The sequence below is a fragment of the Falco rusticolus genome, chromosome 12 (genome assembly GCF_015220075.1).
Source record: "Falco rusticolus isolate bFalRus1 chromosome 12, bFalRus1.pri, whole genome shotgun sequence".
Lineage (NCBI taxonomy): Eukaryota > Metazoa > Chordata > Aves > Falconiformes > Falconidae > Falco > Falco rusticolus.
This window is the reverse complement of record NC_051198.1, coordinates 32,792,301-32,810,178: the sequence shown is the minus strand read 5'-3', so window position 1 is coordinate 32,810,178 and position 17,878 is coordinate 32,792,301. Positions and strand designations below refer to the sequence as shown.

The window sequence follows — 17,878 nt, the reverse complement described above, 5'->3', positions numbered from 1 at the left end:
ACGTCGGCAGCGTTTCCGCCCGGCTCGCGCCCTCGCCGCTTCCCTTCCTGCTGCCGGAGCCCGCGCCGCGCCCAGCATCCGAGGGGAGCAGCTGCTGCCGCACCGCGCTCTGCCGACACCATGGTAGGGAGCCCGGCCACAGCAGGGGGAGTGGGGCGTTTGGGCTTCTTCCCCTCCTTCGCCTTCATCTCTGGGGAAAGGGGGGAGGGGGGCGCTTGGTACCGCCCGCCTGCCGCATCCCGGCCTCCGCGCCGGCTGCCGTGCCTTGGCGGGGCGATGATATCGCGCTCCCCTTTCCTTCTCCTTCCCTCCGCCCGGTTCTTCCCGTTCGCCTTTGAACTTGAGGCGGTGGATCCGTTCTTTTCCCTTTCCCCTCCCCCATCCCGCCATGAGGCGGCGGGAGGTTACTCCCCCCCTTTGAGGTGATGGAACTGTCCTCTTCCCTTGGTCCTCCCCCCCACCCCCACCCCCCCCGTGAGGCGATGGTACGTTCCGCGCCGCACACAGGCACTAGGGGCAGGCGCGTCCATTTCACCGGGGGGGTGGGGTGGGGGGGTGTTGCGGTGAGGCGGCCGAGCGAGGCGGGAAGGGGGGGTGGGGGTGAGGATGGGACGGCGGCGCGATGTGCGGCCCTTCCCCGTGCCGCAGGGCGAGGCCGGGGGGGGGGGGGAGGGGCGGTGCCCCCACCCCCCACACAGACACCCCGGGGGGCTGCGTGGGGAGTGGGTCGCCGAAAGGCCCCGGGGGGGGTGAGTAGGACACCCCTCCCCGGGGGGGCTGGAGGAGCTGCCCCCTCGCAGAGGAAACGCGGCCTCGGCCGCATCCGCCCCGCCGGGCGGCCCCGGGCGGGAGCCATCTTCCCCAAAGCTGAGGGGATTCGGGCCTGGCCTAGAAAACGGCGGCGGGGACGAGCCACCCGCTCTCCCGCCAGCCGGGGCCCCCGCTCTGCGGCCTCCCGGGGCCGGGCCGCCCTTAATCAGGCCCGGCTGGAGTCAGCAGTCCTGGCGGCAGACAAAAGAGGGGAAGCAAAACCCGCGGAAGGAAAAAGCTGCTTGTAACAAAACGTTTTTGTAGCGGCCGCTTGAAGAAGCTTAAATTTGAAGGTACTTGCCGAAGGGGCTTGGGAGATTATTTTTTTTGTCTTGTTTTTTTTGCACAGAGAAGAAACAATGTTGGAAATATTTAAATCTAAAATACAATGCTGGGAACAGGGAGCATAGAAATGCATTAAACGTGCACACTGGCTTGCCTGTTTTCTCTGGCTTTTAGGAAGGCAGCAGGGGACTCCGTTCATAAATGGGGCAGAATAGACCAAACAGCTATTAAGCTTCATGGTGGTTCATTTTCTGTTTGGTTGCTAAAAGTTTGCATCCTCATTTAACTCAGGCTACTGCGACTGACAAATTCACTTGAATTACTAGCTGATACAGTTTCAGCTGCTGTCCTGTTTTTGCTTGAGTTATGCACAAGCACTTGTCCAGCAACAGACATCTGTGTGTTTTCATGCACTTGCCTAGTTGCATTTAGTAGAGGGGTTACTTACCGAGTCCTTACCCTGGTATTTACCATTAGTTTCTTGAACATGTGGTATATCCAGTAAATAAACTTTTAGTCTGCATAGACCCGGCAGCCAGGATATGTTACTAATCTCCCTGCTTCCTATCACACTTGAGTTGAAGCATCTAGAGCTGGTCAGCAGTGTGGAGCAGAGCTAATGGGAGTCACAGATGAAGCTGCTAAAAGTCTGACGAGACTTGCAGCTCTTGTTTAAAGTAGGCTTGTCTGAACAGGCTAGCTACCACCTCTGCAGTACGCAAACCTAGTTTAGAATGACTACTCAGTGTGTCAGGCTTCATCTTGCTTCAGAACCAGAGAATTCCCCAGTCAGTCAAAACTAGTATTTCTCATAGTGATCTCCTTTTTGGAACAGTCTGGGTTGGCTTTTTTAAGATGCTTTCCAGTTGCTGCAAATGAACTTATTTTGGGCAAAGAGTGTAGGCCTTCTGGCAAAGTACAGCAATGCCAGCAGGAGGGCATCATTTGGTATCAAAAGAGCATTGGATTTTCTGCTTTTGTGTCTTGCCACAAGGTTGAGTTTCTTTGCTGCTGGATTAAATGACTCCATGGTCTTTGGAGGACCGTGCAAATTATTTTTCTTGGTTGTTAGTCAGTACTGTTCCCAAATCTGTGTAATTACAAGGTACATATGCCTCATATACAAGATGACAGCCTCATGACAATTGGTAGTGTGGGTGTCTGGCATGTTTCTACTTGCCTTGTCAGAATATTGCTATCAAGAGGCTCCTGCTGGGAGCAAGGGCTGACCTAAGCGATCTCATGTGGTAGAGCTTGCAGACAGCCAGAACTTGTATGTAAAGCTGTTCGGAGCCTTTCACTTGCCCGACTGTTCAGTATTCACAGCAACCTCTAGGAAGGGTATCTTGGTAACGAGTATCTGGGTGCCCAGAGCAGGTCTTTAAAGCCTCTTTTTATGGGTTAGATTTAAGCTTTAGGTTGCCATAGGTGCCTGGAGGGCCACAAGAAAATCCATACAGTCAACTTGGGCTTGTACTAGCTGATCTCTGTGCTGAATGTGTTTCTAGAGGAGCTTTGCTTTCCTGCAAGAGTGCTGTTGTATACCAGCTTATCACCCACATTACCTCAAAAATGTTTCAACACAGGAATAGGTACTACTCAAAACTTAAGCCCTGCTACTGGCTACCACAGTTCCTCTTTTTCAGCAGCATTGCTGGGATTGCCTTTTGTGGTTATTGCTTGTTCTACCTACCTGGATAATTATATCAGGAATGAAGTTTGTGGTAGCTCGGAGAAGGTGACAACTTCCTCTTTGGCTGAAAGCTGAGGAAGTGACCTCCAGGAATTCAGGGGAATTTTTTTCTGCTGGTTTTTTTCACAATTGCTTTCTTATCTCCCCTCGTCTAGTCAATAACCTTTCGTATTGGCAGTAGAAAAAAAAAAAGCTGAACAGAACTCAGATTCCTTCCCCTCTGCCTCTGCTCCCCCTGCACCCCCCCCCCCAAAAAAAAAAGCAAATACTGCAAAATAAAAAACTCGAGTCTAGCTAGCAAGATTGGCCTACAAGTGATATGCAAATGACTACTGCTTGCTGGTTTATGGTATGCAAATAATGGCTTCTTACACAACAGTGGTAAAAAGGCAGTTAGTTGTGCTTCCTATCATGCTTCAGATCTGAATGTAAGCCTTGGACTTTCAGATGCTTAGGCTGCCTGGAGTAAACAGGGCAGTCTGTAGGTATAGGTATATATCCGGCTATAGGTAGCAGAAGACATGAGCCTGTTGGGACTTCGTAAGTCACTGGTGTTCCAACACTGGTGCTGGTCTTTGGGGTGAAGTTAAACTTGTCTCTCCATGCATTGCCTCCTTTCCTGCTCAGCACAGTGGGGGTGGTAATATCAGATGGGTTTGCTTCAGTGCTCAAATAACAGATTAAAAGCAAAGCAGTATTTAAGATCCTTATATTTTTAACCACCCACATTTTCAGTTGGCTTGGTGGCTGTAGCTGACACTTTTTCAGAGGCCTGATTTGGCAAAATCTCCCAGTCTGTTAGCTGCAGCCAGGCTATGTGACCCTCCCTTTCTGTCTAGGTGCTCGCAACCAACTTGGCTTAGTTTTCCCTTCAAGGTCTCTGTTCTGATGATGTCCCAGGGTATTGCATGGCAATGTAAGCAAGGGACAGCTTTGTGAATGCTGCTGTCCCAGAACAGTTGGTTGGTTAATAGAAAATATTTAATAGTTAATTGAAAAAAATACTTGTGCCAGGGATGTACTATGACACATTACTGAGTCAGATGGAAATGCTGCATGGTTCCATGGACAGTTTAGCAGTGGCAGGGTATTTTGAAGGCAGATAGGAGGGATGGTATGCCAAGCAAAGGGGAAAACGGGGCACTTGCTGAAGAAACTGAGAACCAAATGCATGGCAGTAGTGTGCCTAGCAAACATGGGAGCACTGTGTTCTCAAATCTGCCTTTGCAATTAAACAAGGCATACTTTAAGAAGTTTTTGGTGTCAAATTCTGGAAAAAATTGATGATGTTTTTCCAAGAAGCAAAAGTTTCCACTTGAACAGCTGTGGATAGTCCACGCGGGTGCACAATGTGTGTGCATTGTTCCCAAACAAAACAAGTCAAGAACTACATCTTGACATGTCTCTGTAGGTAACGCATGCACAGGCACCGCTATGGAGGGCTATTAGGTTCTGGTCACAGGAAAGAAAACCCACACTGTAAAATTGTCAATACTAACAAGACAAATTTAGTCCTTCAAACTTGCCTTGAGGCAAACGAAGTCATTAGTTTAAAGTCGTCTTGGCTTTCTTGTAGTTGAGGAGGGAACAAAGGCTTTTCCTAGGTAAAATATTTTAAACATTGAAGGAAAATGCTGGAGTTCATGGTGCTTCCAAACAGAAGAGAAGGCAGATTTCATTGTGTTACGGTTGCATTTCAGTGCAGGCTTCCTACAAATCCAGTTTCAGGCATCTGGCATGTGTCTCACCCCTGAAATGGCTTTCTGTATATGGGGATTTTCTTGAGAAAGCTTTGGATTATTCTTCAGTCATTCACAGTTTAGATTAAATTTCGGTTGTAGGGTACTTGGTGATGGAGGCAAAATGTTGGAAGCTATTAGTGGAGGCAGCTGGGGACAGCTCTTGCAGTTGGAAGCCTGCTAGACAGAAGGCTCTCTCTTCAGGCTGCCCTGTGTAGGGATGGCATTCTGCTCTCACAAGACTTCTGCAGTGCTTTGCACTTAAGGCAGGAACGATGGCTTTGTTTAGGGAATAAGAGCTGTTGTGTTACTGCAGCGCATGCTGACAAGGCATTTAATGCAACCATTACCTCATGTGCCTACAGCAGTCTATATGAAAATACAATGGAGAGACTGGTATAAGCATTCCAGAATAATGTACGAGGCAACACTGCCTGTAAGACATGCTGCCTTTGCAATAGTTGTGTGGAGGTACTGGGGGAGAGCTCATTTTTGCTGATTTCCTTCAGAGAAACTTGCTCTGTCGCTTTTTGTCTGAATGTCTCCCTGAAAATGCTGCACTAGCATCATTTTCCCATCTGGTAATTAGGTGGCTTGCCTCCTTGCAGCTGCCTTGTTTCGGTGAGATTAACAGGCCCTGCAGCTAAGGTGCTTGACACAGGAACAGGCTGGCCGCTTGAATGTAGCCTTTCCTCTGCAGTTGTATTCTGAAGATGGTTTTAAGTTGGTGTTGCCTCTGTTACAGGGTTGATCTGTCCCCTACAGCAAAACATCATCAGCTTATGGTTGTGTATGCCACAAGTATCTGCAATGTGCTGCCTAATGGACAGCCACCCATGCACCAGTCCAGAGTTTGCTAACTGCTTTCATACTGAAAAAGGAACAAAACCATGCTAGCAGTTGTAGCCCTGCAGTGTTCAAGCCAGAATGCACAAAATCATGTGCTGTATTGAATCCTCTGAGCAGAGCGATAGTGGGCCAAAGAGAGAAACCAGACTAACAAACGTTTATTTTGTCACTGCTGGCAGGGTGGCAATTTCTTGTCAGCTATTCTTCTGGAGAGATCAGCAGAGAGACAGTTAAAATGTCGAGTGGGGACATGTATATACAAGTGTGGCATTTTTCCTTGTTCCAGTGCTTTTAACAGTCATCGTGTTGCTGCCCTACACAGAATGGTTGCAAGCACCTTACAACAAAAACTGCCTAGGGTTTGGATTATTTCCTTTTTAAGTAGTTTATGAAGCCATTTGTGGCTGGTACAAGCCCAGGGTTGAAGCGTCCTACAGTTAACAGAAGTAGATCCTCTTTTTGGAAGCAGTTAGCTGCACTGGGAGTTTATGGGTTCATTTCAACCCATACTGTGACACAGCTATAGGGTTTTCTCAGATGGAACAAATCTGCATTGTCTCTAGGAATATAATGGCTGCTAATGTCAGCCTGTGTGATGAATCCGGGGGTTGTATAGCAGCTGTAAAAAGAAATAGCACCAGCTACTAACAGCCTTTTGCTTTGGAAAGCTGAAAAACCCAGTTCTTACTATTGTCCCTTCAGCTTCTGGTCTGTCCCAGTTATCAGCTGCAGTTTAACAGTGAATTTTGAGTTTCCAAACTAAGTACTCTCAACATTTTTGGAATCTGAAATGACTTGCCAGCAGCGCTCAGTTTCTTTATAAGGAAACAACTTGTCTCCCGACTTGGGAGATACGTTTCTGGCTGTGCAGTAGCACAAGCATATGCTCTTGACTGCACAAGAGTTTGCATCAGCCTGCAGTTTGGTTGCTGCTGCTTGGTTCTGACACGCTGCTGAGCTTTCAAAGTTAACTTTTTGGCAACAAGAATTGGTGCAGGGGAATTAGTTGTTGTGGTCTTGGAGCAAAGATTAAGAGTTGACAAAGGTAGAGCTAGGTGACATGAACCACTTCTGTGCGATTTACTAGACTCGTTCCCATGACAGTTCAGGGTTCCTAAGCATTTTCTACTTGGGATCCTGAGGGTTTAGTGGCTGTAAACTGAGTATTAACGCCTGTTGTCAGCTACTGAGGTGGAGCTGGGGGAGGGAGATTGTCTTGAGTTCATTGTGGATTTCTCCTTAGTGAATGATGCAATAGTTCTAGTTGCTGCACTGTTTGCTTTATTAGGGCAACCTTGTATTGCTTCCAGTCTTCCCAGAGAACTCTTGCCTACACCAAACACAGGGATGGGAGGAAAAAGACCTTTATTTCTCATTAGTCCTCCATATGGAGGAGGTAACATAGGAACATGAGTCACTTTGAGTTGATGTTTGCACTTTTGCTTGAATTTATCCTGGAATAGGCTTTCTCCACTTATTTTCCTTGACTTATTGGCAATATGCAGAAGGGTGGCTGCCTGCCAGGGAGTTGAGGCACAGTCACTTTGCTCCCTCTTCTCCTATCCCAAAGTAAATGTAAGGGATTCTGGATAGATTACCCCTCATAGACAAGCAATTCATTGTAAAACTTGAGGGAAGTCCCTTGTATTTGAGTAAACCCCTAAAGATCACTATTCTCCACGCTAAAGTAAAGTTTCTGTCTCAGGTTCACTGCTGTATTAGATTGCCCTGGTTTTGCATGACTGGCACTTGGGAGATCTAGATGCTGAACTCCATGATAATAGATTCTGCCAGCTGTGCTACCTCTCTTCACTGGGTTAGCAAAGCTTGGCCAGTCACTAGAAGTTAGAGGAGAGGTGATGGTACAAAGGAGAATCTGGGCTTATATGAGGTCCTGCATGGTAGGTAGGTGTTGATGAAGGCTTAAAAAAACCTAAAAAACAAAACCATCTTAAGTAGTTGTCCAATCAGTAACCACATCACAAGGGCTGCCTGTTTGAAAGCTAGCACTAAGCAGTTCACCTTCACCACTGATCTCCTTGGTTTTGCAGCTGAACAATGCTGTTTCTTCAGAACACTCCCACTCTGACAAGGTACATCGCCTCCCACAAAATGCATCGTTTTGGGGCTGAGCTTAAGGAAAAATACAATGTAGAACAACCTTTAGGCTTTTTCAGTTAGTATACCTTGTATGATGCTTTACTTGACTGTTTAGTACTGCTGACTGTGCTCATAACAGTGACGTGTAGTAGTTTACACAGAGGGAGGAGGGTGATTTTCCTTCCGAGATATGATTGCCATATCTGAGGATAATGCTATATGAATTTAGAAGACCAAAAACCAACAGAGGAAGAAGCAGTATTAGAAAGAAATCTCTCTGTTTACACGGCATGCAGCATTTTGAGCAGATAAATGTGTGTTGGACAGGCTTCAGTTTGGTCTTTACTGCTCTGGCCATGATGTACTTCCAGCAGTCTCTGCTGGCCAGTATGGCTTCCCATACTTGCAGTATTCACTGTTGCACAGCTGTTTTTAAGCTCTCCCAAGTTAACTGCACTCTGAAAACAGAACCTGGCTACAAATGCTTCTACCCTACTTTTTTTTTTTTTTCCCCCTTCCCCCCCCCCCCCCCCCAAAAAAAAAAAAAAGCAGCAGACTGAAAATGCAGTTCAGCATCTCATCATTGTTGCTAGGTCTTGTCCTCTTTATTCTGTGCAACTGCCTGTAACATTAGATTGGTAATGCTGCATCTGCACCTATTACAGCTAGCACAGGGGGATACCACTAAGTAACTATAATTTCCTGTTAGTCTTTGGAGGTGGGGGAGGCTGGCAAGGCAAGCAGCTTGCTTTAAAGACTGGTGGAGGAACTGCTGGGAAGAAGACACTTTAACTGTTAGACTTGCAGGTTCTCCCTTTAAAACTGAATTCAGAGTGAATTCTGAAAGTTGGCTTGCTCAGCTAAAAATTGTACCACTATACTCCCAGTACACCCCACATGTCTTGATCTCTAAACCAGATCCATGTGACAAACATGGAATCTGGTCATGTTTTACCTATGTTCCTAAGGCTGCTAGCAAGCGTGCTAGGAAACTGAGCAGAAGATCTTTGTGGACTTGATTGTCTAGCCAGCCTGAAATGAGTAACAAAATTAAGCTGCTGTAATGCCAAAGGATCTACCACAACTGAATCTCAGGGGACAAGGAGTGGACATGCATGTAAAACTACCCCAAAACAATGTTTTAGTATAAGTAGGATTGTGCCTTCTTCAGAATAGTTTTGGTTTGGCAGCTGGCTGTGGGCAGCATCGAGACTCCAGATTCTTTACTTGGCCTGGAAAAGGGGGGCCTGCAGCCATTTCTGACGAGACTCTCAGGCCACTGGTGGCTATTGCCAGTATTGGTTGTCTTCCAGCCTCAGATTTAAGGCAATGCAGTAATGTAGTTGTGAAAACTTGTGGTGGTAGCCCTAAAGATCTTTGCTCTTGTCGTTGCAGGCATCTGGAGTACAAGTTGCCGATGAGGTATGCCGTATCTTCTATGATATGAAAGTGCGGAAGTGCTCTACACCTGAGGAAATTAAGAAAAGGAAGAAGGCTGTCATCTTCTGCCTCAGTCCAGACAAAAAGTGCATTATTGTGGAAGAAGGCAAAGAGATTCTGGTGGGAGATGTCGGTGTGACAGTTACCGACCCTTTCAAGCATTTTGTGCAGATGCTTCCTGAGAAGGATTGCCGTTACGCTTTGTATGATGCAAGCTTTGAGACCAAGGAATCCAAAAAAGAAGAGCTGATGTTTTTCTTGTGGTAAGCAGTCTTCCCAACTTGCTCATTCCTAACATGCAGTCCAAGCACTGTGGGTGAGGTCTCTGAGTATTTGTGTGGCCCAGACTGGCAAGATGGCAGGCTTAAAATGAGTCAGGCAGCGTGATGCCTATATTCTGAGCCCTGACACGTTTCACCTTGTTCATAACTGGTAGGATGTTGCTTCTGTCTGTGCTGGGTAGTAAATGTCACTAATCACACTTCTTGGTGTATCCCACCAGGGCACCAGAACAAGCACCTCTCAAAAGTAAGATGATCTACGCAAGCTCCAAGGATGCAATCAAAAAGAAGTTTCAAGGTATGTAACACAGCTAATGCTGCTAGCTGTCCCTGGCATCTAGAATGCTTTCACAGCAAGGCTTAACCATTGGCTAATTGGTTTGGGATTTAGTTTTTGGTTGTAGATGGCTGGGTTTTTTTGAGATACTAGTGAGAGATGAGAACTCAAACACCTTGTGCAATGGTAGTAATTAACAATGTGCTTGATTTAGAGATGTGGTTGTGATTACTCATTTCAAAAGGCATTGCATCTCCACGTGGAGAAGCAGAGTTCCATTCAGCCTGTCAGACACGGTTAACCAAGGAGTAAACATCTTGCTGCAGCATTCAGAGATTTCATGCTCAGTCGGCCTGGCTTGTAGCCAGAGAGCACTGACCCCCTTCAGTTCCTCCTGCTGCACTGGGCCAAAATCTTGCAGCCTGCAAGACAGACAGGATCGTTGTGCAGCAGTGCCAGCCTTCACAGGACAGCTGGCCAGTGGACTGGAACTACCCAGGGAGGCTGTGCTGCATATGTGGAAGTTAGTTAAAAAAAAAAAAAAAAGAAGAAATCCTGAAGAAATTCAGCTTTTCTCCACATCAGACAGGCTTGGGTTGAGCTCCCTGCCCTCCAAAAAAAGAATCCATTGTTGATTCCTTGGAGCAGCAAAGCCTTTCTGGTCTCTACAGCCCAGATGCTCACTCTGATTCTTTCACCCACCTCTCCAGAGCCAGCGGGAGCTGAGTCAGCCATTGGAGCCTGCCTGCATGTAGCTTCCTCACCCGCCATACCCAGGGTAGCCCTAGAAAGGAGAGATCCGCTCCTGAGAGAGCCTGCAGCGAAAAGGGGAACAGTCTGAGCACGGATGTAGTGAAAATGTTCTCCCCGCTATTTCTGCATTGCTATTTGGCGTGTAGCCAGATGTCTCCTCTGACACACAGCAGAGAAAACCATCCAAATGCCTAAGCTAAGGCAGGGCTTACCTGCTTGAGTGACCCGATTGCCTCTTCTAATGTTACTACCAAGTACGTTTGATTGATTACTAGCATGTTGGAATGCCGCATTGAGTGTTTTGCCTCTTTTTTTAGGCATAAAGCACGAATGCCAAGCAAATGGGCCAGAGGACCTCAACCGAGCTTGCATTGCTGAGAAGCTAGGAGGCTCCCTGGTCGTAGCTTTTGAAGTAAGTCCCGTGTAGATGTCATACAGTGCCACAACTCTACAGGCATTCCATGTTTTAATAGATCAGTTATGTAAAGCAACCATTCTAGGCAAGGGTTTCACTAACTGCAGGGAAGCTGTCTTGTAGAATAAAGCACATTTTGGAGATGTAGCTCGTATGTACAAATGACCCTCAACAAATCAAATCTAAGGATTTCTCTTGGTTTATTAATATTTGCATTGGTTGTCCAGCAGCCCAATACTGTCCCCAATGGATTAACGCTAAAGGTCTCCAAAAATGTTGGTCCAACGCTGCAAAGTGTCAATGTATCATGGGATGAAAGGGGGGTGGGGGTGGGGTGGGGGTGTGAGAACAAACTGGTTCCTGTTCTTAATTTTCCGAGTTGTAAAAAGCAAAATTCAGTCAGTCTTTTTGAGGCTGCTGGTCAAATGGCCAAACTCAGAAACAGTTTCCCCTGTAACCACTTTATACAGAACTGAAAACCTGTAGTGAAAGTTAGGCTAAAACAACCTGTTGGCACAAAAACTGGGTTACATTCTTAGTGCTAGCAGTTGCAGAGCAGTACTAATAAAGGCCAATCCTGAAGTGAAACAGACATAAAATAGACACATTTTTCTGGAGAAATAGTCCTAATCCACTCTTGTAAACTCACGGTGCAGTAATAATATTTAAAGGTTCACTTGTTCTAGAGGTTCAATGTTCTTGTTATGAAGTGCCTTGAGTTCTCCTTCAGCCTGAGGGATTCTATCAACTACTTTTCTGTTGACATAGTTTAATTTAGAACTACCTTCGTTTCTCTAATACACACTTACTAGCGGGTCAGATGCTTCTGAGGCTTCTACAAATGCCGATACTTCTATCAGAGCGCTCCAGTTCTATGGGTAGTACAGTGAAAAGAAACCACATCTCAAAAAGTGGTATTCTCAGCCCCAGTCTTTGGTCACTTGGTCCGTTTGTTCATAATCACTATTGATCTAACTTGGTAGAACCAATCAGCCTGACTAATATGGCTTGATCTGGGCTTTTTGTCTGTTAGCTTCTTTAATTCTGTAGAAATGCATGGAAATACCACCTAGACAGTCTGACCTGAAACTGAAATGCCTTTTGTATGGGGGGTAGAGAGCATTCCTGTGCCAGCTCCAGAGATCTTAAAAGGCTTCCACGTTTCACCGGTGGTTGCTTAAAGCTGTTTCCTTTGTGCAGTGTGTACATGGGAGTTGCATAGAGTTTTCCTGTATGTCTGTAGAGAAGAAGAAGAAAGAAAAAAACAAACCAAACCCCTTAGCCTCCCGTGCGTTACTGGGATATGTTCTGTGCGTGCCAAATTCAAACAGCCTAAATAAATGGGCTTTCCCTCCCCTGGGTCAGCGAGTGATTCCTCTGCAGCCTGCGGACTAGCCCTCCTGCAGCGGGGCCAGCGCTGCCGGCTGAGCGTGCCAGTGCCCCGCGTCAGCCGGGGGCTCGGGAGGCTGGTACGCGCCTGCTGCAGCTGCCGCACGGGGAGAAAGGATGGGGGTACGGGGCGGGGGGAGCAGGCTGGAAGTAAGAGCTGGCGGAGGTGGATGGAGTGGGGCGCGGGGAAGCAGGTTCACCTGCCTGCTGAGTGACGGCCAGCCTGCCGCGGGCTCTAGCTCCCTGGCAGCGCCTGCTCTCGGCCCGGGGGGCTTCAGACCCAAACGCCCACGCCTTGGGGAGCTTCCTGGGAAACTTGTTGCAGTCCGAGCAGGAGAAACCCTGCACATGTCAGTCACTTCCCCCGTGAGAACTGGGGGGGCTTTCTCTGGCCGGCCGCTGGAGCCCAGGCGCTTCCAGGCCGCCCCCTCCCCTGAGCTCTGGGCAGCTGTGTGGGGACAGAGCGGCACTGTCCCCACCGCTCCCGGCACAGCAGCGGGCTGCGCTGGCTCAGCCGCAGGGCCAGGGAAATGGTGGTCCGTGACCTCACGCAGCATGTGCCCGCTCTGGCCACACTGCGCGGTTCAAACCTTGAATTCAAAGGCAGGCGGTGACGGACTGCTCTGACTTGGCACCCACACAGGTCACAGCATTGGGAGCACAAGGGTTTCCGATGCAAAGAGATCCACCAGAGCGAAGCTTTGTGACTTCCAAGAAAAGCAAAGCGGCCTGGTTTGTGCTGGGGCTTTTCGCCTGTGTTTCAGTCAGCTCTGAGCTCACCCAAAAGCGGCTCGTCATCGTCCTCATCAAGGGCTCCTCCTTGCTGAGGTGTCTGCAGGACTGGTCTCTGTCCAAAGTCCAGGTTGAGAAGGAAATGTGGTGACACAGCGGGACTGGTGCTGCCTGACAAACCACGGGAACTCGCAGCCCCAGATCCACCTGATGACGCGCCTCCAGACTGCAGGCATCTTCCAAGAGACAGCCAGCCCAGGTGACGCCGTGGGGGACTTCTGCCTGGGATTTCCTCCCTCGGTTAGGAAACGCACCAGGAGAAACCCTGCAAAGGGGGAAGGATGTCAGACCTGGAAAGTAGGAGTGCAGTTTGCACAACAGGAAAGCCCTTGATCGCATCAGGGACTTGCCTCCAAAGTGCCTTAGTCCCAGGGATCTTTTGAGGGATGAGAAGCCTGAGGTGGCACTTCAGGCCTTGGCTACATGCGCTCCCACAGCTTAAGCTGAGCTAAGGGGGTTTGGGACCCTCGCAGGAAGTCCCCAGGTGTTGTACTGGCCTCTGGAATACTCCTGCATGCCAGGGCTGGCAGTAACTCAACTTTCAGAGCTATAATGCTTCAGGCTTGTCCCCGCCATGGAGTTATTGGGCCCAATTTTATTATCTCCCAAGGCTGTTTATCCTGCTGCCGCTGGAGACTCTGTGAAAAGCAAAGATGTTTCTTCCTGTGGCTGTTCAAATCCTTTCCGTTAAGGTTTCTCCCACATCACCCAGACCTTTTGAAAAGGCAAGGCGAGCAGGGAGAGAACATGAGGAACGTTTCCTGTAGCCTGGCCACTTGCTGGGGAGGAAATGGCTTCCTGGCAGGACTACATGAAGAAGAAAAAGGCGAAGGGGTTCAGGTGATGGACCCAGCTCAGAGCCACGCCAGCTCAGCAGGACTGCAGCCCAGGTAGGGCAGCTTGGCTGAAGCAAGAGCACAGCGGGTAGAAACCCTTTCAAGTCCACGTGCGGGCAAGGGTTTCCCAATAGCCATTTTTGTCCGTGACCCTGGGGAGAGGATTGGGATGGGAGATGGAGACTGGTAATTGAGGCCTGAGCGTGAGCAGCAGGTGCTGCAAAAATAATTTAGTGGCTCCAGCAAAGGTGACCTTGGGTGTCTAAGCTGTGGCTTGATAAGCCCAAGTAGCCAGGTTGAAAGGTGATGTAAGGGGTCCCTGCGGGGGGATCCTGTGAGCTGTACCTGCGAGGGGATCCTGCGAGGTGTACCTGTCACCGAAATTGGGAATCAAACCCCTCAACACCAATGCAGCATTAAGAAGCAGGCACTCCTTTATTGCAGCGCTGGGTGCTCGGTGGCATCTCCACAGACCAAGCACACCTGTGTAGGTTTTTACCGTTATTTATACACAAAATTACAGGGTCGTACACTCCCAAATACAACGATTGGTTAGACATTTACAAATAATTGTAATATTTGCTGTGTCACCCTTCTCTGTTACTACACTTGCGCGGGGGAAGGGCCTTCACCTGGGCAAGGGTCTTTTTGACCTGTGGGCGTGATTTTTAGTATTATAATGAAGCCAGTTCACTTCTGGACACCTTACAAGTAAGTTTTGTTGCCGGGTTGGAAGGCTGGATATCGGCCTTGCCACGCTGTCCAAGAACTCATCCTATACACAACAGAACCTGGGCGCTCTGGTTATGGTCTGGAGAGTAAGGACTGAGGCTGTGATGGTCTATAGCATGGGGACTTCAAGGAACAGTCTCGGATAATCGGCAGTACAGCGATTCATACATCATTGGTTAATAAGGTGCTAACACGATTCCACCATGGAGGTTAACTCTTTAGAATCAAAATGTTCTTCTATGTAACTGTTACATTAACACAGACTACAGAAAGATTCAATAAGATCTGCAAGTAATTTGCAACATACCTGCGAGGGGTCCGTGCGAGGTGCCATCGTGAGGGGGTCCTGTGAGGGGATCCTGCGAGGTGCCATTGTGAGGACATCCTGCGAGGGGATCCTGCGAGGGGATCCTGTGAGGTGTACCAGGTGTACCTGCGAGGGGATCCTGTGAGGTGTACCTGCGGGGGGATCCTGCGAGGGGATCCTGTGAGGCGAGTCCCGCCCAGCAGCCGGCCTCCACGGGGCCCGGCCCAGCCCCTCGGCCGCGGCTGCCTGAGGAAAACCTGCTTCAGGACGGGTGAAACAGCGCGGAGACAAGGAGCTGTGAGGGAAAGAAATGCGAGGAAGGGCCCTGCGAGCACGGAGGGCAGGGAAAGAGGGAGCTGCAGGCGGGGGATTGCCCTGCAGCCCCCGGAGACGAGGCCTGTTCCCCCTGCGGGGCCGCAGCCCGCGGCGGGCGCTGGCGCCGGGGCCGGGGAGAAGCGCGGGCGGGAAGGAGCGGCAGCGAGGAGCCGCCGTGAGCTGAGCTGAGCCCCCGGCCCCGGCGCCACTCAGAGGGGGCAGAGGAGGCGGCTCATGCGAGAAACGCAGTGAAGCACCTAAAAGCCGACAGGCAGCAGTTGCACAGCTGACAGGAACCACCGAGAGGCAGGCAGGAGCCTCAGTGGCTGCGAGAGAAGGCCTGGGGCTCGGCCCGCTCAGCTCTTCAGAAGGGACAGTCAGTACTGGTGCAGAGGGGCTCCACAGGAATGTCAGTCAGCTAATTGCTGAAAGGAAGACTGCTCACTTGATAAGAGTAAGGACAAAAGAATGGTGGTAGTGGGACCTCCTTCTCAAATGGCCCCCCGAAGAGAGTGAATCCCCTGCTCGGGGAGCATGCCCGGAAAATTTAAAATGAACTTTACCTTTACATTGAAGCGAGGAAGCAACTAAGCAATAATTAGGTAGTAGGTGTAGACTCTGGGCAGAACTAGCCAACTTCACTGTATAAATATGCACTGTGAGCACAACTAGGTGTGCAAGTTAGGCGGAGCGATCCCCCTTGCACCTGGCGCCGCAATAAACATACCTGCTTTGTGACTTACCCGAGTTACAGAGTTTAATTCAGCACGACAAAGGTAACTCCGGCCATGGCTGAAATCGGGCAGAAGGATCCAGCATTCCCATCCAAAATCACCCCAGCTGGGCAATTGCTTCATCTTTACCAATTAAGTGCCTGCCTGCGGATCCCAGCAGCCGATCTGCCTGCCCCGCGTCACAGGCTGACAGGTGCCCAGCCGACAGCACGAGTGCCCCCAGCAAAGCAGGCATGTTGCAAAATGCCACCGGCTCCCGGGAGAGCAGGGGCTGGCCAGTGCTCAGCCCTGTGCTGGTGGGCAAGGCTTGGCTTTCCCTACCCCCTCAGGGTGGACTTCCCCTTCCACCAAGGTGCCGGGGGAAGAAAAAAATCCCAGCAGTACCACTTCAGGTGTGGAAAATAAAGTTAAGCCTCTTTCCCCAAAGAGAAGTGAGGTTTTTCAGCTTTGCTTAGCAAGAATCTGCCCATCTTTCTTCCTAAACCAGTCAGCTGGGCGATGTGTTCTGCAAGGGCATCATGTCCCCCATGCTGGGGACACCAAATCTGCTCTCATGCAGTTTCTGGAGCATCATCATCAGAGCCCTTCATGTGCTTGGGACACCGGCTGCCCTCCTTGCATGGGCCAGTTTGGAGGCTTTGTAACTGCTTGTGTGTTAACGCCTGGGTATCATCTGCCCTGTTTTGCACAAGAGCTCACAATAAAGGAAATTGTTACAAAAGCAAAAAAGAAACAGCTGAAAAACGGAAAGATTGCATCACTTTGCTGCACATGGGGGTGCACTGGGGGGCACTTCCTACCGGGGGCTCTCCGAGGGCGATGGCCACCCCAATACGCTCAACAGCTTGCTTCAGCCTATAGGTTGGGGTGGGGTTTTTTGCAATCTTGGTAAAATCCAGGCGTTCCCTCACTTTTTGAGGCTCTCCAGAGGCAAAAGGTGTCGGGCCAGGCATGCTGCTGACATGACAGTGCTGTCACTGGCCGTCCTTGCTTCATGAGGTTCTCCCCATGCTCCACAAAGTCCAGGAAGAGAAACTGAAGGCTAATGGTGGCTGCGGGGAAAAGCTCTACTCACGGGGTTTGTCCCTCCACTGCGGGGAGATGGACCTGCCAGAGCCCGGGGTACTTGTCGGCTATGCAGCCTATGCACGTACAACAGGGCTGGGGGATGCAGCAGCAGCAGGGCTTGTAAATGAGTGTGTGGGGTCTCAGCTGCCACGCAAGGGGCTGGGGCCACCACCTGCCGGGGACACACAGCCCTCTGGCCACGTGCGACACTCCACCAGCTCCTGTCCCGCAAGGGACTGCAGGCAGTGATGGAGGGGTGTCACCGAGCCACCCACCGAATCTGGGGAGGCGGGGGTGGTCCTTCTCATGGCTCACCGTGACCCCCCGAAGGTGCTCAGCCCATTTCTGCAATGAGCACTGACGAGCTCAGCACTGATGGGTGCCCCACGTTCTGGGAGCGGCAGCCCTTGCTTGCTCAGCAGAGCCCCAGAGAGCTCGGTGCCTCTGGACAAGGGTGGGAGGCAGGTCTGGAGGGGGGTGGGGGGTGGGGGGCTCTCAGCTTGCCGTTCCCTCAGCCAGAATTCAGCAGGACCCCTTTTTCTTGCCTGATCAGAGACAGGTCACGCACATACCCCACAGCCCAAGTGTGATTTGCACATCCCTTCTCCATCGTGACCCCCAAAGCTGCAGTGCTGGGGGGACAGGACACGTGTCTACCCAGTCCTGCCTGCGTGGAGTCTGGTGTGTCTAACATAGAGGTTGAGCACACACTGACATCTCTAGGAACAAAACGGAGACGGGTCTGGCCTTCATCCCCCTTCCTGGCCTTGGTTCTTCACACACCCCAGAGGCATCAAGTACTTTGGGGGCCTTTTCCCCCCACCAGCTCCTCAAATCCCGCTGATGTCAGTGCCGGGCTCAGCAGCTTTATTGGGAGGAGGCAGGCACCGAGCTGTGACGTGGTCTCTGCCATTTCCTAAGAAACCAACTTGAAATAAAAAAAATAAAAAAAAAAAAAGAGAGAGAAAATAAAAAAAAAAAAAAAGGGAAAAATAGGGGAAAAAAGGGTAAAAGGGTGGGTATGTGTGGATTTTCAAAAGGAAAGCCACAACAAGGGGCGAGC

The 17,878-nt window shown here is 49.9% G+C and overlaps 1 protein-coding gene across 1 annotated transcript; it reads left to right on the top strand.

Annotated features, from left to right (window-relative positions):
- Window positions 1-45: 45 nt before the first annotated feature.
- DSTN (destrin, actin depolymerizing factor) lies at window positions 46-10,834 on the top strand. The gene is made up of 4 exons (XM_037405896.1): window positions 46-124; window positions 8,873-9,179; window positions 9,419-9,495; window positions 10,545-10,834. Exons 1-4 carry the CDS (start codon window positions 121-123, stop codon window positions 10,652-10,654), a joined length of 498 nt encoding a protein of 165 aa, XP_037261793.1. The 5' UTR covers window positions 46-120; the 3' UTR covers window positions 10,655-10,834.
- The last annotated feature ends 7,044 nt before the right edge of the window (window positions 10,835-17,878 follow it).

Excerpts from the sequence above, each read along its gene's own strand:
- DSTN (XM_037405896.1), top strand. Across the intron at positions 9,180-9,418 it reads GAGCTGATGTTTTTCTTGTG|GGCACCAGAACAAGCACCTC; the intron begins GTAAGCAGTCTT and ends GTATCCCACCAG. Across the intron at positions 9,496-10,544 it reads AATCAAAAAGAAGTTTCAAG|GCATAAAGCACGAATGCCAA; the intron begins GTATGTAACACA and ends CTCTTTTTTTAG.